Below are 24178 nucleotides of genomic sequence, written 5' to 3'. Positions count from 1 at the left end.
GCTTCCTGGGTGGGGCCGGGGGCGGCTTCAAAACCCCCCGCCGACCCAGCCGGTCCCCGCCGCCGCCGCCCTTCGCGCCCTGGGCCATCTCCCTCCCACCTCCCTCCGCGGATCAGCCAGACAGCGAGGGCCCCGGCCGGGGGCAGGGGGGACGCCCCGTCCGGGGCACCCCCCCGGCTCTGAGCCGACCGCGGGGCCGGCCTCGGCCCGGAGCGGAGGAAGGAGTCGCCGAGGAGCAGCCTGAGGCCCCAGAGTCTGAGACGAGCCGCCGCCGCCCCCGCCACTGCGGGGAGGAGGGGGAGGAGGAGCGGGAGGAGGGACGAGCTGGTCGGGAGAAGAGGAAAAAAACTTTTGAGACTTTTCCGTTGCCGCTGGGAGCCGGAGGCGCGGGGACCTCTTGGCGCGACGCTGCCCCGCGAGGAGTCAGGACTTGGGGACCCCAGACCGCCTCCCTTTGCCGCCGGGGACGCTTGCTCCCTCCCTGCCCCCTACACGACGTCCCTCAGGCGCCCCCATTCCGGACCAGCCCTCGGGAGTCGCCGACCCGGCCTCCCGCAAAGACTTTTCCCCAGACCTCGGGCGCACCCCCTGCACGCCGCTTTCATTCCCGGCCTGTCTCCTGAGCCCCTGCGCATCCTAGACCCTTTCTCCTCCAGGAGACGGATCTCTCTCCGACCTGCCACAGATCCCCTATTCAAGACCACCCACCTTCTGGTACCAGATCGCGCCCATCTAGGTTATTTCCGTGGGATACTGAGACACCCCCGGTCTGAGCCTCCCCTCCACCACTGCGCCCTTCTCTCTGAGGACCTCAGCTTTCCCTCGAGGCCCTCCTACCTTTTCCCGGGAGACCCCCAGCCCCTGCAGGGGCGGGGCCTCCCCACCACACCAGCCCTGTTCGCGCTCTCGGCAGTGCCGGGGGGCGCCGCCTCCCCCATGCCGCCCTCCGGGCTGCGGCTGCTGCCGCTGCTGCTACCGCTGCTGTGGCTACTGGTACTGACGCCTGGCCGGCCGGCCGCGGGACTATCCACCTGCAAGACTATCGACATGGAGCTGGTGAAGCGCAAGCGCATCGAGGCCATCCGCGGCCAGATCCTGTCCAAGCTGCGGCTCGCCAGCCCCCCGAGCCAGGGGGAGGTGCCGCCCGGCCCGCTGCCCGAGGCCGTGCTCGCCCTCTACAACAGCACCCGCGACCGGGTGGCCGGGGAGAGTGCAGAGCCGGAGCCCGAGCCTGAGGCCGACTACTACGCCAAGGAGGTCACCCGCGTGCTAATGGTGGAAACCCACAACGGTGAGCTCGGAGGGGCAGGGGAGCCGGGAGGGGGGCCCCCAGGGGGCGCCGGAGTGCCGGGGCCACGGGTAGGAAGTGACTGGCAGAAGAAACTGGCTGGAGGAAGAGGACCCCCCGGGGCAAAGGGAACGTCGGATGGTGGGAGGGGGGTGTCCGAAAGAGGATGGCACTGAGCCCCCTACCACCCAGGTATCTGGTCTTGGAGAGGAGAAGATAGCGAAGTGCACCGCTTCTAGAGGGCGACAGAAACATGCGGGGTCGTCGGGGGAGTCCCCTAGAGGGAGACAAGCAATAGGGGGAGGATAGAAGGCTCCCTCTTCCAGGGTGCGTTGAATGGGGGGGTCGTGGGGTGCCAGGTGCAGAGAGGGGAGCCTGGTGTGGGAGAAGCGAAGACCCCAGCATTTGGGAAAGGAGAGGCGCTGGAGAAAGTTGACCCAGAGCTTGGGGGTCCTGAGGTGGAAAGATTCAAGAAGGACAGAAAAGCTAGATGAAGGCAACCCCAGGGGGTGCCAGGAAAGTGAGAGCGGACCCACTTCCAGAGGCTGCCAGGAACACGCGGGATGCGGGGGTGGGGGAGAGTCGAAGAAAGAGAAACAGAGGTGGGTGTGATAAATGTGGGGAGAAAGGGACAGGAGGTTATTGGAAGGAGGAGGCAAGCGGGAGAGGAGCGGAGACCCGGGAGGGCGCCCGGGATGCAGAGGTGTCCTCGGTGTTTCACACAGGGACGTGAGGGATAGAGTGGGGAGCCCAGCGGGGGAATTGAGCTTCCAGAAGACCTAGAATCCTGGGTCATGGGAGGGGCTTTACCGAGAGGGGAGACAAGCGTGGGAAAGGTGGTGTGAGCGGGGCGGAGGAGAGATACCCAGCGCCATCCACGCTGCGAGCAGCGAGCCACTCCACTCGCTGCAGGATGCAGGGGAATGGGCTGAGCGGAGTCCAGCCGCAGGGGAAGTGCTGGGTGGGGGGTGACTCTACAAGACCGAGGTGAGAAAACCAAGCTGGGAGGAGTGAGAAAGCCCCACGTGGGTGCCACGCGCGGGGGGAGGAGCCTGCGCTTCCACCAAGGGGCAGGAGGACCCCACTGCGCTAAACGCTGGCAGTCTGGACCCCAAAGTCCCAGTGCCTCTCAGGGTGGCTGGGGAAACCCCAGCGTCCGGCGGCCTCACCCTCCTCCCTTCCCTTTCCTTCCCATGCCCCCGGCGGGGGCGGGGATCGCTCGCGGAGCCCGGGGCGAGACGGGGCAGGTCTGGTCCCCGCCCTCCTGGCTGCGGCGCCTCCCGCCCTCCTCACCCCAGCTACGGGCGGGGCTCCCACTCAGCCGGCCCCGTCGGCATCCATGCGAGGACCCAGGCGTCCCGCGTGGTTCAGAACCTTGGGGAACATCCCTCAGGTTTCACTGACTCTTGGGCGGTGTGGCCTTGCGGGTTCTCTGCCCATTCCTGCGCCAGTTTACGGCTCCAGCCCAATGACGCACACTCCGCACCCAAGTCTCAGCCTTGCCTTATCTTCCGTGGCTTCACCTTCGTTGTAGAGGTTCCTTTAACACTGACACCTCCAATCCTCCTCTCCCCAACAAATGCACATGTGTCTCGTCTCGCACGTGTCTCCCCATCTGCCTCTTTCTTTTCCTCTCTGTTAGTCTCTCTGTCCACGCATGGGTCTCCTGGTTTTTGTCTCTCCGACTATTTTCTCTCCGTTTCTATTTTTCTCCTCCACGGTCCTGTCGCCTAGTCTCTGTCTCTGGCATCTCCCCGCCTCTCCCTTTCTGCATCACCCTCCAACCCTTCCTCTCCCTCCTCTCTCTCTTCCTCCCTATCTGTCTTCCCCAGCCAAGGCTCTGCCTTTCCTTTGGGGTTTGCTGAATAACCTCCGGGCCAAGAATAGGGCTTATTGGGGCTGGGTGGGGAGGGAGACTCGGGAGGAGGAGGAGGATCGAAGGGGGCCATAAGGAAGGGGTTTCCTCTGCCTTTCTCATCAGTCTCTTTTCACACCCCCACTATAGGAGGCTGGAAGCAGTTGCCCCAGTTGATCCAGCAGTTCATGGCCTGTTCCCTCATCCCCACTCCAAACTTTTCCTAAACTAGAAAATACCTTGGCTGGGCGCCGTGGCTCACGTCTGTAATCCCAGCACTTTGGGAGGCCAAGGCGGGTGGACCACCTGAGGTCGGGAGTTCGAGACCAGCCTGGCCAACATGGCGAAACCCGGTCTCTACTAAAAACACAAAAATTAGCTGGGCAGGGTGGCGGGCGGCGCCTGTAATTCCCAGCTACTTGGGAGGCTGAGGCAGGAGAATCACTTGAACCTGGGAGGCGGGGGTTGCCGTGAGCCAACATTGCGCCACTGCACTCCAGCCTGGCTGACAGAGACTCTGTCTCAAAAAAAAAAAAGAAAAGAAAACACCTTAATTCCTTTTCTCCCCACTACAGCCATTCCTACCCAGAATGAACTTCACTTTCCCTAACCAGCTGGGGAAGGGAGTTAAGGGTGGAAAACTAATAATAAAAAGAAGTGGAAGAATCACTTAGGGGTTAAGAGCACAGTCTCTGGCTGGGTGGGTGTGGTGGCTCATGCCTGTGATCTCAACATATTGGGAGGCTGAGGCGTGAGGATCCCTTGAGCCCAGGAGTTCCAGCCTGCAGTGAGCCATGGTTGTGCTACTGCACTTCAGCCTGCGGGACAGAGTGAGACCCTGTCTCTTGGGGGGAAAAAAAGCACAGTCTCTGGAACGAGACAGCTTGAGTTTGAATCCCAGTCTGCAGCTATGTGACCTTGGGGCAAATTACTTAATCTCGGTGCCTCAGTTTCTCCATCTATTAAATGGGTATAATAATAGTATAAGGTTGTGAGGTTTAAATGTCTTCATCTTTGTAAAGTGCTTTAAATAGCATCTGGTAAATAGCACTGTTTTGTGTTTTTTTTGTTGTTGTTTTTGTTGTTTTGAGACAGAGTCTTACTCTGTCACCCAGGCTGGAGTGCAGTGGCGCAATCTCAGCACACTATAACCTCTGCCTCTCAGGTTCAAGCGATTCTCATGCCTCAACCTCCCAAGTAGCTGGGATTACAGGCGTCCGCCACCATGCCTGGCTAATTTTTGTATTTTTAGTAGAAACGGGGCTTCACCATGTTGGCCAGCCTGGTCTCGAACTCCTGACCTCAGGTAATCCATCCACCTCGACCTCCCAAAGTACTGGGATTACAGGCGTGAGCCACTGCGCCCAGCCAGCGCTCTTAGACGTATACATGATTGAGTGACCAGTGTATGCAGAATTGGTGCCACGTGGCTTGACCTGGGTCATCTAATTTCCCACTATAATCCTGGAATGGGTTCTAGAGTCACTCTGTCTTGTCTTACACCTGGCTGAGAGAGAGGAATTCACTTGCCCAAGGTTACACAGCGCTTAAATTAGGAGAGTCTGGGTGGGAATGCAGGGAGCTTAATGTTATTGCTGTTTTTCAAAGAATAACAGGAAACTGACATTCAGAAAGAGGGTGTTAACTGCCCATGGTCACACAGCCGAGAGGCAGCAGAGGCACTATCTGAGTCCAAAGCCTGTGCCCTTGATCCTTACTCTGCATTTTAGGGGCTCTTGCATTTGGGGCAAGGAAGGCCGGAGCAAACAGAGTGGTTCCCCTTGGTGCCAGCCTTAGTCTACTTGACTGATGATGCTACATGAGAGAGGGTGTGGTTAGGACCCGTTTTACAGAGGAGGAAACAAACCCAGGGGGAGAAACCACTTCCTCAAGGTCACACAGCTAAAAAGTATCACAGTCGGGGCTGGGCACGGTGGCTCACACCTGTAATCCCAGCACTTTGGGAGGCCGAGGTGAGTGGATCATGAGGTCAGGAGAGCGAGACCATCCTGGCCAACATGGTGAAACCCCATCTCTACTAAAAATACAAAACTTAGCTGGGCATGGTGGCATGCGCCTTTAGTCCCAGCGGCTCGGGAGGCTGAGGCAGGAGAATTGCTTGAACCCCAGAGGCGGAGGTTGCAGTGAGCAGAGATCGCGCCACTGCACTCCAAGCCTGGGTGACAGAGTGAGACTCCGTCTCAAAAAAAAAAAAAAAAAAATCATTTAAATAAATAAATAAATAAATAAAAGGTATCAGAGACTGACTCCACCCCAGAGCTGTCAGCTCCAAAACTCCTAGACTTGGGAGCACCAGCTCCCCTCACCTCTGCCAAACCCCTGATCACCTCCCTTCATTTCTCCCTGCTAGAAATCTATGACAAGTTCAAGCAGAGTACACACAGCATATATATGTTCTTCAACACATCAGAGCTCCGAGAAGCAGTACCTGAACCCGTGTTGCTCTCCCGGGCAGAGCTGCGTCTGCTGAGGCTCAAGTTAAAAGTGGAGCAGCACGTGGAGCTGTACCAGGTGAGGACATGAGCCAGAAGAAAGGTCAGGGCATGGGCTGGAGAGGGTGAGCTGTGACCAGGGGAGTGGCTGTGGGTCGGCTGGTTACAAGGTCCACCTAGATGGTCCCTGAAGGATAGAGGAATACAAACCATACAATCCTAGGACTCTTTTTTTTTTGAGACAGTGTCTCGCTCTGTTGCAAAGCTGGAGTGCAGTGGTACGACCTCAGCTCACTGCAATCTCCGCCTCCTGGGTTCAAGTGATTCTCCTGCCTCAGCCTCCCAAGTAGCTGGGATTACAGGTGCGTGCCACCATGCCCAGCTAATTTTTATATTTTTAGTAGAGACGGGGTTTTACCATGTTGGCCAGGATGGTCTCGATCTCCTGACCTCATGACCCACCCACCTCGGTCTCCCAAAGTGCTCAGATTACAGGCGTGAGCCACTGCGCCTGGCCTCTTTTTTTTTTTTTTTTTTTTTTTTGAGATGAGGTCTTGCTCTGTCGCCCAGGCTGGAGTACAATGGCGTGATCTCGGCTCACTGCAACCTCCGCCTCCTGGGTTCAAGTGATTCTCCTGCCTCAGCCACCCGAGTAGCTGGGATTACAGGCATGTGCCAACACGCTGGGCTAATTTTTGTATTTTTAGTAGAGACGGAGTTTTATCATGTTGGCCAGGCTTGTCTCAAACTCCTGCCCTCAAGTGATTGTCCTACCTGAGCCTCCCGGAGTGCTGGGATTACAGGCGTAAGCCACCGCACCCGGAATCTAGAGCGCTTTTAAATGTTCAGACTCTTTGCATCCTAGGATGTTAAACACTTAGAAGGCTGGAATCTTAGGAGTTGGACTCTTTAAGGACGCAGGATTCTTGAAAGTTGGAATCTCTGAAAAGGTTGGGGGCTCTAGAATCATTCTGTCCAATATGACAACCACTAGTCACATTTAGCTTGATTAAAATTTAAATTATTTAAAATTAAATTAAAAATTTAGGGCCAGGCATAGTGGCTCACACCTCTAATCCCAGCACTTAGGGAAGCCGAGGCAGGCAGATTGCTTGAGCCCAGGAGTCCGAGACCAGTCTGGGCAACATGTTGAAACTTCGTCTCCACAAAAAATACTAAAATTAGCCTGTTATGGTGATGCGGGCCTCTAGTCCCAGCTACTCAGTAGTCTGAGGTGGGAGGATTGAGTCCAGGAGGTCGAGGCTGTAGTGAACTGTGATTGCGCCACTGCACTCCAGCCTGGGTGATGGAGCGAGACCGTCTCAAAAATATATGTATAGGCCAGGCGTGGTGGCTCATGCCTGCAATCCCCGCACTTTGGGAGGCCAGGGTGGGTGGATCATTTGAGGTCAGGAGTTCAAGACCAGCCTGGCCAACATAATGAAACTCCATCTCTACTAAAAATACAAAAATTAGCCAGGTGTGGTGGCGGGCGCCTGTAATCCCAGCTACTCGGAAGGCTGAGGTGGGAGAATCGCTTGACCCCAGGAGGTGGAGACTGCAGTGAGCGGAGATCATACCACTGCGCTCCAGCCTGGGCAACAGAGCGAGACTCTGTTTCAAAAAATAAAAATGAAAAAGAAATCCTCATTCTCACTGGCCATATTTCTAGTACTCTATAGTCACATGTGGTTAGCAGCTACTATTTTGGATGTTGCAGATAAAGCACATTTCCAGAAAGTTCTTTAGGACAGCACTGCTCTAGAAGATAGGGAGCTTCCAAGAGGACTGGGGCATCTGGAAGGGCTGAAGGCTCTAGCAGTTTCTATGAGCTAGAATCCATATCAGAGGGAATGTTAAACTCATAGGATGGTAGATTTCAGACTTTCACAGTGAGAGAACTTTGTCCTATGTTAGCTTGGCTTCTTGGAGTCTGGGGAATTCAGCTTTATTCTGCAGTCCCTGGAGTGGACTATCCAGCCCCAGAAAATTCTTCTTTTTTTTTTTTTTTTTTTTTTTTTTGTGATGGAGTTTTGCTCCTGTTGCCCAGGCTGGAGTGCAGTGGCACCATCTTGGCTCACCACAACCTTTGCTTCCTGGGTTCAAGCGATTCTCCTGCCTCAGCCTCCCGAGCAGCTGGGATTACAGGCATGCACCACCACGCCCAGCTAATTTTGTATTTTTAGTAGAGACAAGGTTTCTCCATATTGGTCAGGCTGGTCTTGAACTTCTGACCTCTGGTGACCCTCCCGCCACGGCCTCCCAAAGTGCTGGGATTACAAGCGTGAGCAACTGTGCCCGGCCCAGAAAATTATTCTGCACAGATGTTGGGTACCTGCAGCATCTAGGTGCGGCATGGCAGACTCTTGGGTTTATAGAACATTAGTCTTCTAAAGCTTCTCAGGCTCTAGAAGTGGAAATCTTGGGATATTATCAAACATTTGAATCACAAAATGACTTCTTTTTTTTTTTTTTTTTTGAGACAGAGTCTCACTCTGTCACCCTGGCAAGAGTGCAGTGGTGCAATCTCGGCTCACTGCAACCTCTGTGTCTTGGGTTCAAGTGATTCTCCTGCCTCAGCCTCCTGAGTAGCTGGGATTACAGGCGTGTGCCACCACGCCTGGCTAATTTTTGTATTTTTAGTAGAGATGAGGTTTCACTATGTTGGCCAGGCTGGTCTTGAACTCCTGACCTCAGGTGATCCACCCGCCTCGGCCTCCCAAAGTGCTGGGATAACAAGGCGTGAGCCACCGTGCCCATCCGGAATCATTAGAAATGACTTCTAAGTTACTGAGAATTCAGGGTGTCAAATTTGCAGAACCGTATGCTCAGCAAACCCCAGAATGTTTGCAGCAGAATTTTATTGTATTTATTATTTATTTATTTATTATTATTATTTTGAGAAGAAGTCTCGTCCTGTCGCCCAGGCTGGAGTGCAGTGGCGCGATCTTGGCTCACTGCAGTCCGTGTCTCCCGGGCTCAAGCAATTCTCTTGCCTCAGCCTCCCAAATAGTGGGGACTACAGGCGTGTGCCACCATGCCTGGCTAATTTTTGTATTTTTAGTAGAGATGGGGTTTCACTATGTTGGCCAGGCTGGTCTTGAACTCCTGCCCTCAAGTGATCCACCCGCCTTGGGCTCCCAAAGTGCTGGGATTACAGGCGTGAGCCACTGCGCCTGGCCCAGAATGTTAGCAGCAGAATTTTAGCATTGTGGGCTGTCCACGCTGAGTGGGGCTTAGCATTTCACCAATGAGGAAACAGGCCTGGAGAAGGCAAGAAAACACCTTCAGCTGAGCTGTGTGAAGGTGCCTTGACCGCAGCCTGAGCGTTTTCTCCACTCCTCCTCTCATGGGTACTGTGGGGGAGGATGGGTGCCACAGGACCACACAGGTGGCTGTCTGAGAGGGTAGTGCCTGGGAACTTTCTGGAAGCCTGTTTGGGGAAGCAGATGGGGTGAAGGATTCAGTTAGTATATGTGGGGGTGTGACAGCATCTACCCACTGTCTCTCTCCTGCCTTCATCATCCTCTAGAAATACAGCAACAATTCCTGGCGATACCTCAGCAACCGGCTGCTGGCACCCAGCGACTCGCCGGAGTGGTTGTCTTTTGATGTCACCGGAGTTGTGCGGCAGTGGTTGAGCCGCGGAGGTGAGGATTACTTGTGTGTCCCACCTCTGTTTCTCATTGGGGTCCACCCCATTGTTTGTCCTGGGGTCACTTTGCCTAGGACCCCTCTCCGCCCCATACTGGTGTGAAAGTGCTGAGACCTGGCTCCCCTCTGTGGCATGGAAACCTGAGTGATTGGCTAATCCGTTTCCTGAGCACCTCTCTGCCCTGCCCTGTGATGGGTGATGCTAAGGACACAGCAATGACCAAAACAGCCCCATCCTTGCCCTTACAGAGCTCATATAGTCCATTGGCTAGGTAGCTGGGGAACAGACCTGTAAGACAGTGATGACCCAGAGTGGGTGGGACTGGGATGGGGAGCCCAAAGGAGGTACCTGACCCAGCCCAGAATCAGGGAGGGCTTCCTGGAGGAGGGGCACCATAGCTGATGTTGAAGGGATGAGTAGAATGGTCAGGAAAAGGAGAGGTGTAAGAGTATCCTGGGGCTGGGCACGGTGGCTTATGCCTGTAATCCCGGCACTTTTGAAGGCCAAGGAGGATGGATCACTGGAGCTCAGGAGTTTGAGAGCAGCCTGGGCAACATGGCGAAACCTGGTCTCTACACAAAAATACAAAAATTAGCCATGCATGCTGTCGCGTGCCTGTAGTTCCAGCTGCTTGGGAGACTGAGGTGGGAGAATCACCTGAGCCTGGGAGGTCGAGGCTGCAGTGAGCCATAATCACACTACTGCAATCCAGCCTACATGAAAGAGTGAGATCCCATCTCAAAACAAAAAAAAAAAACGATTCCAGGCAAAGGGAACAGCCTGTGCAAAGGCCTGGAGGCCAGGGAGAGCCTAACTCATTTGATCTGTCCAGGAGATGATTGTCCAGAGGCCAGGGAGAGCCTAACTCATTTGATCTGTCCAGGAGATGATTGTCTCTGTCTGGTTCCTGGCAGGGCCCATGGTGCCCCATCTCTCTCCCTCACCTCCCTCTCATTTATGCTTTTATTCAATAATTGCCCACAGGTTCCTGCTGTGTGCCTGGCCCTGTGCTGGGTGGTGTGGGGGACATAGTGATAACCAAGACAGCCCTCAATTCTGCCCTTATGGGGCCCACAGTCACTTCTGGACACCTAAGAGATCTTGTCAAGGCCCCACCAGGCAGGAATGACCTAGAATGATCAAGGATGGGATGGGGAGGCACCAGCAGGGAGGACAAGGCCGGGACAGGGAGGCATGCAGGATGGGGGATGCCCTAAGTGCTGTTGGGAGCCCAGAGAAGGCACCCGGACCCATCTGGGGAGTCTAGGAGGGCTTGCTGTGTGAGGGTGATTGTGTGGAGACTCACAGGATAAATAGTAGTTTGGCCACATGAAAAAATAGGGATTAGGGGGCCCAGCGCGGTGGCTCACGCCTGTAATCCCAGCACTTTGAGAGGCTGAGGTGGGTGGATCACCTGAGATCGGGAGTTCGAGACCAGCCTGACCAACATGGAGAAACCCCGTCTCTACTAAAAATACAAAATTAGCTGAGCGTGGTGGTGCACGCCTGTAATCCCAGCTACTCGGGAGGCTGAGGCAGGAGAATTGCTTGAACCCAGGAGGTGGAGGTTTCGGTGAGCCAAGATCGTGCCATTGCACTTCCAGCCTGGGCAACAACAGTGAAACTCCATCTCAAAAAAAAAAAGGAAAAGAAAAAGAAAAAATAGGGATTAGGGAGCAGGTGGGCACTGGGAGGAGTGTCCTGGGCTGTTCGACAAAGGCCTAGAAGGAGCTCATCTGTCTTGGTCAATGCTGAGTCCCAAGCACACAGCACAGGCTTCGGCACATTGTAGGAGCTTAGAAAACATCATTCACTCATTCATTCAAGAGACTGATGCTGGCCGGGTGCAGTGGCTCATGCCTGTAATCCTGGCACTTTGGGAGGCCAGGGCAAGAGGATTGCTTGAGCCCAGCCTGGGCAACATAGCGAGACCTCTGTCTCTACAGAAAATTTAAAAAGTAGCCATGTAGGCCGGATGCAGTGGCTCATGCCTGTAATCCCAGCACTTTGGGATGCCAAGGCTGGCGGATCACCTGAGGTCAGGAGTTTGAGACCAGCCTGGCCAGCATGGTGAAACCCCATCTCTACTAAAAATACAAAAAATTAGCCGGGTGTGGTGGTGGATGCCTGTTATCCCAGCTACTTGGGAGGCTGAGGCAGGAGAATCGCTTGAACCTGGGAGGTGGAGGTTGCAGTGAGCCGATATCACGCCACTGAACTCCAGCCTGGGCAACAGCCAGACTCCATCTCAAAAAAAAAAAAAAATTAGCCATGCATGGTAGCACGCGCCTGTGGTCCCAGCTACTCGGGAGGCTGAGATGGGAGGATTGCTTGAGCCTGGGAGGTTGAGGCTGCGAGACCTTGTCTCAAAAAAAAAAAAAAAAAGCTGCAGTGAGAAGGCAGAGTGGGGTGAGTGGGGGAGGCAGGAAGGAACCCCCTGGGGTTTGCTCCTTCCTTCCTCTTCCTCCAGGGACTGGGTGAGCTGCACTCTCAGACTGGCTTCCCTCTCACCACTCATACAGGGGAAATTGAGGGCTTTCGCCTTAGTGCCCACTGCTCCTGTGACAGCAAAGATAACACACTGCAAGTGGACATCAACGGTGAGGCCTGCTTCCTTGGCTATGCCCAGCCATGATGTGTGTGTGCGTGTGTGTGTTCCCATCTGCCCCACGCCCCACTTATCTATCCCTCTGAGAGTGTGTGTGTATGTCCCCATCCCCTGACTCCCACACCAAAGCAGGGTTCACTACCGGCCGCCGAGGTGACCTGGCCACCATTCACGGCATGAACCGGCCTTTCCTGCTTCTCATGGCCACCCCACTGGAGAGGGCCCAGCATCTGCAAAGCTCCCGGCACCGCCGAGCCCTGGACACCAACTACTGCTTCAGGTGAGCCTTGTAGCCTTGGATGGAGGCCTTCCAGGCTGGGGGCATGACTGCCATCTGCTGACCAGGTGCTCCAGGTTGGACACCTGGCTGCTGCTGTGCTTGGGCTGAGCATCTGTCTCCTTTAGCTTGGAGGGCTCACGGATGAGGTCTGAGTGTAAGAACCGGGAGTCTTGTGCCAGGCGCGGTGGCTCACGCCTGTAATCCCAACACTTTGGGAGGCCGAGGCAGGTGGATCACCTGAGGTGAGGAGTTTGAGACCTGCCTGGCCAACATGGTGAAACCCCTGTCTCTACTAAAAGTCCAAAAATTAGCCAGGCTTGGTGGTGGGCGCCTATAATCCCAGCTACAAAAAGCAAAAAAACGAAAACCAAAAAAAGAACTGGGAGTCTTGTAATGTTGAGATCAGTTTCCTTTTTTTTTTTTTTTGAGACAGAGTCTCACTCTGTCACCTGGGCTGGAGTGCAGTGGCACAATCTCGGCTCACTGCAACCTTCGCCTCCCGAGTTCAAGCGATTCTCCTGTCTCAGCCTCCCGAGTAGCTAGGACTACAGGCACGTGCCACCATGCCCAGCTAATTTTTTTTTTTTGAAAGAGCCTCACACTGTCGCCCAGGCTGGAGTGCAGTGGCACTATCTCAGCTCACTGCAAGCTCCGCCTTCCGGGTTCACGCCATTCTTCTGCCTCAGCTTCCTGAGTAGCTGGGACTACAGGCGCCTGCCACCACGCCTGGCTAATTTTTTTGTATTTTTAGTAGAGACGGGGTTTCACCGTGTTAGTCAGCATGGTCTCGATCTCCTGACCTCGTGATCCACCCACCTCAGCCTCCCAAAGTGCTGGGATTACAGGCGTGAGCCAGTGCACCCTGCCTAATTTTTTGTATCTTTAGTAGAGACAGGGTTTCACCGTGTTAGCCAGGATGGTCTTGATCTCCTGACCTCGTGATCCGCCTGCCTCAGCCTCCCGAAGTGCTGGGATTACGGCGTGAGCCACCGCGCCCGGCCTTGCTTTCTTGCTGGAGTGTTGGAATCACAGAATGTTAGAAAGTTGAACCCTGCGATTGTTGGAATTCAAAGTTGGAAGGTCACCATCTTGAATCCCTAAATTGGTGGCAGGTTGAGGTTCTAGAATGCTAGGATTCTAGAATGCTAGAATTCGGTGTTAATTACTGAAATGGAGAATGTCGGACTCAAGGAAAGCTGAAACATTGGAATCCTAGAATTTGGGGATTCAAAATGGGAAGATGGCCCATGTGGAATTCCTGCACCACTGGCCAGTTGTGGACATCAGTGTTGGCAGGTTGGAGCCCTTGAATACTGGGCTCACAGTGGTAGAATCCAGTTTTGAAATATTCACATCCACAAATGTTGGAGTTGGAGAAAGCAGAATATTGGTATCTCAGCATGTTGGAACTCAGTGCTGGAATGTTAGAATATTAGAATGCTGGGATTTTATTCATAGAAAGTGGCAGCAGGCTGGGCGCGGTGGCTCACGCCTATAATCCCAGCACTTTGGGAGGCTGAGGTGGGCAGATCACCTGAGGTCAGGAGTTCAAGACCAGCCTGGCCAACATGGTGAAACCCCATCTCTATTAAAAATACAAAAATTAGCCGGGTGTGGTGGCTGGCACCTGTAATCCCAGCTGCTCAGCTGGGATTACGGCTATCCAGGTACCCAGGCTGGGGCAGGAGAATCACTGGAACCTGAGGGGTGGAGGTTGCAGTGACCCGAGATCGCGCCACTGCACTGCGGCCTGAGCAATGATGCGAGACTCCATTTCAAAAAAAAAAAAGAGTCAGCTTGAACCTCTTGAGTGATGGCTCAGAACTTTGGAATGTTGGGATGCAATATTGGCATACTGGAATTCAGGAATGCCAAGATCCTCAAAGGTTGGAAAGTAGGAATCCTAGAGAGTTGAAGATGCTGTCAGAATGTTAGAGTCGTAAGATGCTGGAATGCTAATACTGCAGTCTAAGAAAGCTGAAATGTTGGATTCCTAGAAAGTTGAAATGGAGAGTTAGAATGTTGTAAATTTAGAGTGATCATCTGACCTTATTCCTCCCTTGCTTAAAATATTTTGGTGATGTCTCTGGGCTTTGCTACCTGCTGTTTCCCTGCCAGAAAATCAGCCCTGTTCCCAGGCTCCTTCACCACCAGATCTTAGCGCCATCAGCCCAGCAACCCTGTCAATGAACAAATTGAGGTCTTTTTTGAGACGGAGTCTCGCTCTGTTGCCCAGGCTGGAGTGCAGTGGCGTGATCTCGGCTCACTGAAACCTCCGCCTCCCAGGTTCAAGTGATTCTCCTGCCTCAGCCTCCTGAGTAGCTGGGATTACAGGTGCCTGCCACCACACCCGGCTAATTTTTGTTTTTTTTAGTAGAGACTGGGTTTCACCATGTTGCTCAGGCTGGTCTCGAACTCCTGACCTCGTGATCCGCCCGCCTTGGCCTCCCAAAGTGCTGGGATTACAGGCATGAACCACTGCGCCCAGCCACAAATTGAGGTCTTGAGTGCCAACAGCAGCTGACATTACAAAGGGAGACAGCCAGCCATGTGAGCCTCCGTAAGGAGGGACCCAATGTTGCCTAGGAAGTCTTGGCAAAAAATCAAACCTGAAGGCCGGATGCGGTGGCTCATGCCTGTAATCCCAGCACTTTGGGAGGCCAAGGCAGGCAGATCGCTTGAGCTTAGGAGTTCAAGACCAGCTTGTGCAACATGTTAAAACCCTGTCTCTGTACAAGAAATACAAAAAAACTAGCTGGCTGGGTGGTGTGTGCCTGTAGTCCCAGCTAATTAGGAGGCTGAGGCAGGAGTGCTTGAGCCTAGGAGGTTGTGGCTGCAGTCAGCCAGGATCACGCCACTGCATTTCAGGACAGAGCAGGACCTTGTCTCAGGAAAAAAAAAAAAAAAAAAAAAAAACCAAACCTGAATCTGATCAGGACTGTAGATCCTAACAGTTTTCTAGAAAGACAGGAACAGAGGAAATGGTCAGCAAAACTCAGACTGCAAGAAACCTCACCCAGTTTCTTCATCAAATACAATGCAAAGAAGGGGAAAGCGCGCACACACACACACACACACACACACACACGTATCCCCCATGCAGCCAAAAATTCACATACAACTTTTGACTCCCCAAAAACTTAACTACTAATAGCCTACTGTGGACTGGAATTCTGCTTTATCCATAACATAAACAGTTGACTAATACTTTTCCTTTTTTTTGGAGACGGAGTCTCTGTCGTTCAGGCTGGAGTGCAGTGGCGCGGTCTCGGCTCAATGCAACTTCTGCCTCCCGGGTTCAAGTGATTCTCTTGCTTCAGCCTCCCGAGTAGCTGGGACCACAGGTGCCCGCCACCACACCCAGCTAATTTTTTGTGTTTTAGTAGAGATGGGGTTTCACCGTGTTGCCCAGGCTGGTCTCGAACTCCTGAGCTCAGGCAGTCTGCCTGCCTCAGCTTCCCAAAGTGCTAGGATTACAGCCATAAGCCACTGTGCCCGGCCGAATAATACATATTTTGCATGTTTTATGTATTATGTCCTATATCCTTTTTTTTTTTTTTTTTTGAGACGGAGTTTCGCTGTTGTCACTTGAGGTCAGGAGTTGGAGACCAGCCTGGCCAACATGGTGAAACCCTGTCTGTACTAAAAATACAAAAATTAGGCCAGGTGTCGTGGCTCACACCTGTAATCCCAGCACTTTGGGAGGCCAAGGTGGGCAGACCACCTGAGGTCAGGAGTTCGAGACCAGTCTGGCCAACGTGGTGAAACCTCCTCTCTACTAAAAATACAAAAATGAGCCAGGCGTGGTGGTGGGCCCTGTAATCCCAGCTACTCTTGAGGCTGAGGCAGGAGAATTGCTTGAACCCAGGAAGGGGAGGTTGCAGTGAGCCGAGATCGCGCCATTGCACTCCAGCCTGGGCAACAAGAGTGAGACTCCCGTCTCAAAAAAATAAACAAATAAATAAATAAAAATACAAAAATTAGCAGGGTATGGTGGCAGGGGCCTGTAGTCTTAGCTACTTGGGAGACTGAGGCAGGAGAATCACTTGAACCTGGGAGGCACAGGTTGCAGTGAGCCAAGATTGCACTACTTCACTCCATCCTGGGTGACAGAGTGAGACTCCATCTCAAAAATTAAAAAAAAAAAAAAAAAAAAAAAATTCCTAAGAGACGTATCAACCAATTGCAATTGTAGACCTTACTTGAATCTTTATTTACACAGGCTTTAAAAAAAAAAAAAAAGATATTTATGAGACAGTTGGGTAAATGTGAACTCTGTCTAGATATTTGATGATATCAAGGAATTGTTTATTTTCTTACATGGTATTGTGACTGTGTTTTAAAGTAGTCTTAATTAGAGATACATTTGAAATATTTATGGATGAAGCAACATGGTGGATTGCATGTGCTTTGAGATAAACCATTGTCGGCTGGGTGCAGTGGCTCACAGCTATAATCCCACCACTTTGGGAGGCCAAGGCAGGAGGATTGCTTGAGCCTAAGAGTTGGAGACCAGCCTGGGCAATATGGTGAAACCCCATCTCCTCCCCCCAAAAAAATATGAAAAGTAGCTGGGCCTGGTGGTGTGTACCTGTAGTCCCAGCTACTCAGGAGGCTGAGGTGGGAGGTTGGCTTGAGCCCCAGGAGGTGGAGGCCATAGTGAGCTGTGATTGCACCACTGCACTCCAGCCTGGGTGACAGAGTGAAATCCTGTCTCAAAAAAAAAAAAAAAAAAAAAAAAAAAAAAGAGAGAGATAGTGTTAGTGGATAGGGGTAGAGATGCAATGGAAATTGGCCATGAGTTGATCATTGTTGAAGCTGCTTTTGTGTACATTTGAAACTTTCCAGCTGGGCGCGGTGGTTCACACCTGTAATCCCAGCACTTTGGAAGGCCGAGGTGGGTGGATCACATGAGGTCAGGAGTTCAAGACCAGCCTGGCCAACATGGTGAAACCCTGTCTCTATTAAAAATACAGAAAAATTAGCTGGGTATGGTGGTGTGTGCCTGTAATCCCAGCTACTCGGGAGGCTGAGCCAGGAAAATTGCTTGAACTTGGGACATGGAGGTTGCAGTGAGCCAAGATTGCACCACTGCACTCCAGCCTGGGGCAACAGAGCAAGACTCCATCTCAAAAAAAAAAAAAACTTTCATATGAAAATTTGTTCTTAAGGCAGCTCGAACACTACCTCCTTCCTAACCCCTTTCTCCAACATCCAAGGTGGATGTGAGGCCTCTGGGCCTCCCCTGGGGCCCTAAGTAGATCTTTGACTCAACAAACAGTCTCTGTTGGGTCTTTTATTTAAAAAAAAGTTTTGTAGAGACAGGGTTTCACTATGCTCCCCAGGCTGGTCTTAAACTCCTTGGGCTCAAGCGATTCACCAGTCTTGGCTTCCCAAAGTGCTGAGATTACAGGTGTGAGTCACTGCACCTGGCCTAGGTCTTGAGAGACTGGACGGAAGAGGCTTGGCAAGGGCAAGGGCTGTGGGTATCCCAAGGCCCGGTGCAGGGTAGGCCCCGAATGTGTCCTGAAAAAATGAGTCAGAGGATCACCTAGAGGGCTTGTTCAACACGGACTGTTGTTCCCAGTCCCGCACACAATTTCTGATTTCAGTGGTCTGGGGTGCCACCTGAGAATCTGCATTTCCCACAGTTCCCAGGTGATGCTGCTGCTGGTCCTGGGAGCCCACATGGAGAGCTGCTGACTTGGACAACAGTATCACAGATTATTCAAATCCTAGGATCTCAGAACTCCAGCTAGGGTTGAATTGCACATTAAAGATGATTCTGAGCCGGGCTTGGTGGCTTACGCCTGTAATCCCAGCACTTTGGGAAGCCGAGGTGGGTGGGTCACCTGAGGTCAGGAGTTTGAGACCAGCCTGGCCAACATGGTGAAACCCCATCTCTACTAAAAATACAAAAAAAATTAGTCGGGCGTGGTGGCGCATGCCTGTAATCCCAGGTACTTGAGAGGCTGAGGCAGGAGAATTGCTTGAACCCGGGAGACGGAGGTTGCAGTGAGCTGAGATCACAATCACACCATCGCGCTCCAGCCTGGGCAACAGGAGTGAAACTCCATCTCAAAAAAAAAAGATGATTCTGGACACTAGTTCTTCCCCTTTTGTGAGTTCAGAACTTCCTGTGAGAAAGTGAAAGCCAGGACCCTTTTTCCCAGAAATACATGCATACATACACACATGTGCATATGATCTCAGGCACTCAGGGCCCTCCCCAAGCCTGCCCATGATGGCCCCTTGGCCCTCAGCTTAACACCTCATTTTATCTAGTAGCTCCTACCTCTGGACAGATGAGGAAACTGAGGTCCAACCAAATTGGGTGGTACAGGCTGAGTTCACAGGGATCTCAGTTTCTTGACTTCCTTCTCAGGCTTCTGTGGCTCTTGGAAAGGCTTTTTCTTGCCTCTAGGTTATCCGGTGCCACTTGAAGTTGGGTTCAAGCGATTCTCCTGCCTCAGACTCCCCAGTAGCTGGGATTACAGGTGCCTGCCACCACGTCCAGCTAATTTTTGAATTTTTAGTAAAGACAGGGTCCTCAAGTCTGCCTGCCCTAGCCTCCCAAAGTGCCGGGATGACAGGTGTGAGCCACTGTGCCTGGCTGGCCCCACCAATCTATGAGCAGAGGTTGCAGTGAGCCAAGATTGTGCCACTGCACTCCAGCCTGGGTGACGGAGCGAGACTCTGTCTCAAAAAAAAAAAAAAAAAAAAAAAGGCAATGTCAACTTTTTCTTTTCTTTTCTTTTCTTTCTTTTTTCTTTTCTTATCACCCTGTTGCCCTGGGTGGAGTGCAGTGGCACGATCTTGGCTCACTGCAACCTCTGTTTCTTGGGTTCAAGCGGATTCTTATGCCTCAGCCTCCTGAGTAGCTGGGATTACAGACAAGCACTGCCACACCCAGCTAATTTTTGTATTTTTAGTAGAGACGGGGTTTCACCATGTTGGTCAGGCTGGTCTCAATCTGACCTCAGGTGATCCACCCGCCTTGGCCTCCCAAAGTGCTGGGATTACAGGCGTGAGCCACCGCACCCGGCCTCTTTGACAGTTCTAAGAAGTAAAATAAATCAGAAGAAGACAGGCAGAGAGTAATAGATATTGGGAACTGTTATTTTTCCTATTCTGATTTAAATTCCTTTATTATGGAAAATTTCAAATGTATACAAAAGCAATAAAGATAATGAACGCCCGTAAACTCTCATCCAGCGTCATCGGTGATTAAGATTTTGCCCCATTTCAAATGCAGGCATTTTTATATTTTCTTGCATAACTGCAATACCATATTGCACTAAATGGAACTAACAGTCACTTGGATATTTTGGAAAGGATGGCTCAGAAAGGTATCTCTGAGGAGGTGATGTTCAGTCATGTAACTGATATTTATTGAGTACCTACTGCATTCCAGGCACTGCTTTAGGAGTTAAGGGTCCCTGAGTGAAGGACATTTGAGCTAAGGTTTAAATGAAGTGAAGGGGCCAGATGTGGTGGCTCATGCCAGTAATCCCAACACTTTGGGAGGCCGAGGCGTGCAGATTGCTTGAGCCCGAGTTCGACACCAGCCTGAGAAACATAGTGAGACCGTGTCTCTAAAAAGAATAACAAATTAAAAAGAATAAATGGGCCAGATGCAGTGGTTCAGGTCTGTAATCCCAGCACTTTGGGAGGCCGAGGTGGGCGGATCACAAGGTCAGGAGTTCAAGACCAGCCTGGCCAACATGGTGAAACCCTGTCTCTACTAAAAACAAAAAAAAATTAGCCGGGCGTGGTGGCACACGCCTGTAATCCCAGCTACTCGGGAGGCTGAGGCAGGAGAATCGCTTGAACCTGGGAGGTGGAGGTTGCAGTGAGCCGAGATCATGCCACTGCACTCCAGCCTGGGAGACAGAGTGAGACTCTGTCTCAAAAAAAAAAATTAGAAAAAAAAAGAAGTGAAGGAACAAGCTGGAGTGGGTATCTGTGGGACTAGCAAGGCAGGCAGAGGGAACAGCAGATGCAGGAGCCCCGAAATAAGACTGTCTGAGGAACAGACAGGACACCAGTGTGGCTGGAGTGGAGTAGGCATGAGAGAGGGAGTTGAGATCAGCCAGATTTGGTAGCACCTTGTGGCTCATGGTGAGGACTTGGGCATTTGCCGTGAGATGGAGCCAGGTTCAGAGCAGAGGAGTGACATGACAATTTATAGCATGGCCCTGGAGGACAGAGATTTCTGTCTCTTTTTTAAAAAAATTGAAAGAAGTTTTTTTAGAGACAGGGTCTTGTACTTTGTTGTCCAGGCTGGCATGCAGTGGTGTTATCATAGTTCACTGCAACCTCAAACTCCTCGACTCCAGCGATCCTCCCACCTCATCCTCCCAAAGTGGTGGGATTAAAGGCGTGAGCCACCATGCCTAGCCTATTTCTATCTGTTTAATTTGTCCTCAGTCCGCAGTAGATCCCAGCCCAGCACACAGTAGTAGTTCAATAAACATGTTGCACAAATAGAGCAGATCAGTTTACATGGAGCTGTGTTATTTTGTATGTTCCAGGGTGTGGGCATGCCATGATTTATTTAGGCCCCCTGTGGATGGTCATCTGGCTTCTTACAGGCTTGTCTTAAGCATTGCATGAGATTAATTATTACATTGCTCTTAGCACTGGAGGAAGTGCTTAATCTGTGTTAGTGATTATCATGACTATTTGTGTTGTTATTAACACAGGGGGTGCAAGGGAGACCCAGATGGAGATAGGGCTGGGGGGGCAACCTAGGGTGACACACACACCTGGGGAGGAGGGGCACGTGGCTTCTGTGGTGGTAGCCCCTCCCTGCCCCTGACACTCTCTCCTGCCTGCAGCTCCACGGAGAAGAACTGCTGCGTGCGGCAGCTGTACATTGACTTCCGCAAGGACCTCGGCTGGAAGTGGATCCACGAGCCCAAGGGCTACCATGCCAACTTCTGCCTCGGGCCCTGCCCCTACATTTGGAGCCTGGACACGCAGTACAGCAAGGTACGTCTGGCCCACTGGGCTATGAGATGCGCTTGGGGGGAGCCAGGACGGAGGAAGAGGAGAGAGAAAGAGAAGTAAAGTCAGAGAGGCGAGTTGGCAGGATGGGGAGAAAGAGAGGGATGGGGTGGAGAGGGGAATGAATAAAGAGATGGGGAGAGAGGCAGGAAGCCAGAGAGGGGCTCTGAGCAGGGGGCAGAGGGAGATGAGATATGAAGACCCACAGAGCTGAAGTAACAGAGGGATGGGGGTGAAGGGGAGAAGAGAGACAGGGAGATGGAAGGAAAAAGGCAGAGAGAAATGGAGAGACAAAATGAGAGAGGCAGATACAGACACAGAGTTAGGCCAAGGAGAGACAAAGACAGATACACAACAAGGCAAGAGGCGAAGATAAGGAGGGACAGAGACTGAGAAAGAAAATCAGGCGGGCGCGGCAGCTCACGCTGGTAATACCAACACTTTGGGACGCTGAAGCAGGAGGATCGCTTGAGCCCAGGAGTTCGAGAGTAGCCCGGGCAGCAGAGTGAGAGCCCATCTCTACCAAAAGAAAAAAAAAATCTAGGAGTGGTGGCGCTTGCCTGTGGTTCGAGCTACTTCGGAGGCTGAGGCGGGAGGATGGCTTGCGCTCAGGAGGTTGAGGCTGCAGCGAGCCATGATCGCGCCAGTATACTCCAGCCTGGGTGGCAGAGCGAGACCCAGTCTCAAAACAAAAAGAAAATCAGACAGGTGGGGAGAGACAGAATAAGATAGGATGTTAGAAGATAAGAGAGACCGAATTGGAGATGGGAAGAGGGGGACGGGGATGCGGGGAGACCAAGTGAGAGAGGCTGGCGTGGTAGCGGGTGGGGGATGGGGCATTGGAGAGCCGTCTTCCTCCCTCCACGAGCCCTGAGCCCTGACCCCGCCCGCCGCCCGCAGGTCCTGGCCCTGTACAACCAGCATAACCCGGGCGCCTCGGCGGCGCCGTGCTGCGTGCCGCAGGCGCTGGAGCCGCTGCCCATCGTGTACTACGTGGGCCGCAAACCCAAGGTGGAGCAGCTGTCCAACATGATCGTGCGCTCCTGCAAGTGCAGCTGAGGTCCCGCCCCGCCCCGCCCCGCCCCGGCAGGCCCGGCCCCACCCCGCCCCGCCCTGCCCCCGCTGCCTTGCCCATGGGGGCTGTATTTAAGGACACCCGTGCCCCAAGCCCACCTGGGGCCCCATTAAAGATGGACAGAGGACTGCGGATCTCTGTGTCATTGGGCGCCTGCCCGGGGTCTCCATCCCTGACGTTCCCCCACTCCATCTCTCTCCCTCTCTGCCTCCTCCTGCCTGTCTGCACTATTCCTTTGCCCCGCATCAAGGCACAGGGGACCAGTGGGGAACACTACTGTAGTTAGATCTATTTATTGAGCACCTTGGGCACTGTTAAAGTGCCTTACATTAATGAACTCAATTCAGTCACTATAGCAACACTCTGAGATGCAGGGACTCTGATAACACCCATTTTAAAGGTGAGGAAACAAGCCCAGAGAGGTTAAGGGAGGAGTTCCTGCCCACCAGGAACCTGCTTTAGTGGGGGATAGTGAAGAAGACAATAAAAGATAGTAGTTCAGGCCAGGCGGGGTGGCTCACGCCTGTAATCCTAGCACTTTTGGGAGGCGGAGATGGGAGGATTACTTGAATCCAGGCATTTGAGACCAGCCTGGGTAACACGGTGAGACCCTATCTCTACAAAACACTTTTAAAAAATGTACACCTGTGGTCCCAGCTACTCTGGAGGCTAAGGTGGGAGGATCACTTGATCCTGGGAGGTCAAGGCTGCAGTGAGCCCTGACTGTGCCACTGTATGCCAGCCTGGGTGACAAAGCAAGACCCCCATCTTTTTTTTTTTTTTTTTTTTGAGACTGAGTTTCACTCTTGTTGCCCAGACTGGAGTGCAATGTAGAGATCTTGGCTCACCACAACCTCTGCCTCCCAGGTTTAAGCGATTCTCCTGCCTCAGCCTCCCAAGTAGCTGGGTAGCTGGGATTACAGACATGCGCCACCATGCTCGGCTAATTTTGTATTTTTTTTAGTAGACATGAGGTTTCACCATGTTGTTCAGGCTGGTCTCGAACTTCTGACCTCAGGTGATCTGCCCGCCTCGGCCTCCCAAAGTGCTGAGATTACAAGCATGAGCCAGCGCGCTGAGGCAGGGGGATCACTTGAGGTCGGGAGTTTGAGTCCAGGGGATCACCTGGACCACATGGTGAAACCTTGTCTCTACTAAAATACAAAAAAAGGCTGGGCACGGTGGCTCACGCCTGCAATCCCAGCACTTTGGGAGGCCGAGGCGGGCAGATCACGAGGTCAGGAGTTCGAGACCAGCCTGACCAACATGGTGAAACCCAGTCTCTACTAAAAATACAAAAATTAGCCGTGGTGGCGTACGCCTGTAATCTCAGCTACTCAGGAGGCTGAGGCAGGAGAATCGCTTGAATCCAGGAGGTGGAAGTTGCAGTGAGCCGAGATCACGCCACTTCACTCCAGCCTGGGCGACACAGCGAGACTCCATCTCAAATAAATAAATTATACAAATAAAAAATACAAAAAAAATTAGTCTGGCATTGTGGTACACACCTGTAGTCCCAGCTACTCAGGGGGCTGAGGCAGAAGAATTGCGTGAACAGGAGAGGCAGAGGTTGCAGTGAGCCAAAGTCGCCACTGCACTCCAGCCTGGGCGACAGAGTGAGACTCCATCTCAAAAAAAAAAAAAAAAAAAAGAACTTGCACTCGAGGAAGACAGGAGCCAGGGCAGGGTTTGACCTAGGTGCTCAGAGGGTTCGCCGTCTTGCTCATGGTTGGGAGTGGACAGAAGTGTCAGGGTGAGGGTGAGCACAGAGAGACCAGCTGTCCAGGCAAGAAATGGCAGCAGCCACGGGTGGGTCTCCCTCTGCTGTCTCCATTTCTTCCCATCTGCTATGGTCCTGCTCGTGAATTCTCTCCTGCTTCCTCTTTCTCCTGCCTCTCCGTTTCTGCTCTTTCTCCCAGGTTTCACTTCCCCACACCCAGTGATTGTCCTGGGAG

At 52.6% G+C, this 24178-nt stretch overlaps 1 protein-coding gene across 2 annotated transcripts; it reads left to right on the top strand.

Annotated features, from left to right (window-relative positions):
* The first annotated feature begins 34 nt into the window (after positions 1-34).
* On the top strand, positions 35-22350 carry TGFB1 (transforming growth factor beta 1). 2 transcript variants are annotated; one of them, XM_009232631.4, is made up of 7 exons: positions 35-1291; positions 5515-5675; positions 9129-9246; positions 11774-11851; positions 11992-12139; positions 20980-21133; positions 22049-22350. In XM_009232631.4, the coding sequence occupies exons 1-7, from the start codon at positions 937-939 to the stop codon at positions 22205-22207; spliced, it is 1173 nt and encodes a 390-aa protein (XP_009230906.2). In that variant the 5' UTR covers positions 35-936; the 3' UTR covers positions 22208-22350. The 2 variants fall into 2 exon arrangements, with proteins under 2 accessions (XP_009230906.2, XP_054396446.1); XM_054540471.2 differs by having other exon boundaries at positions 91-1291; positions 11989-12139.
* Positions 22351-24178: the final 1828 nt, after the last annotated feature.

The sequence above is a fragment of the Pongo abelii genome, chromosome 20 (assembly GCF_028885655.2).
Source record: "Pongo abelii isolate AG06213 chromosome 20, NHGRI_mPonAbe1-v2.0_pri, whole genome shotgun sequence".
Lineage (NCBI taxonomy): Eukaryota > Metazoa > Chordata > Mammalia > Primates > Hominidae > Pongo > Pongo abelii.
Note: the sequence above shows the minus strand (reverse complement) of the source record. Positions and strands in the feature narration are given on the sequence as shown.

Bases quoted from the DNA above. Each gene is read 5' to 3' on its own strand.
- TGFB1 (XM_054540471.2), top strand. From the start codon at position 937: ATGCCGCCCTCCGGGCTGCGGCTGCTGCCGCTGCTGCTACCGCTGCTG. The intron at 1,292-5,514 runs GTGAGCTCGGAG...TCTCCCTGCTAG, and splicing joins AATGGTGGAAACCCACAACG to AAATCTATGACAAGTTCAAG. The intron at 21,134-22,048 runs GTACGTCTGGCC...CGCCGCCCGCAG, and splicing joins TGGACACGCAGTACAGCAAG to GTCCTGGCCCTGTACAACCA.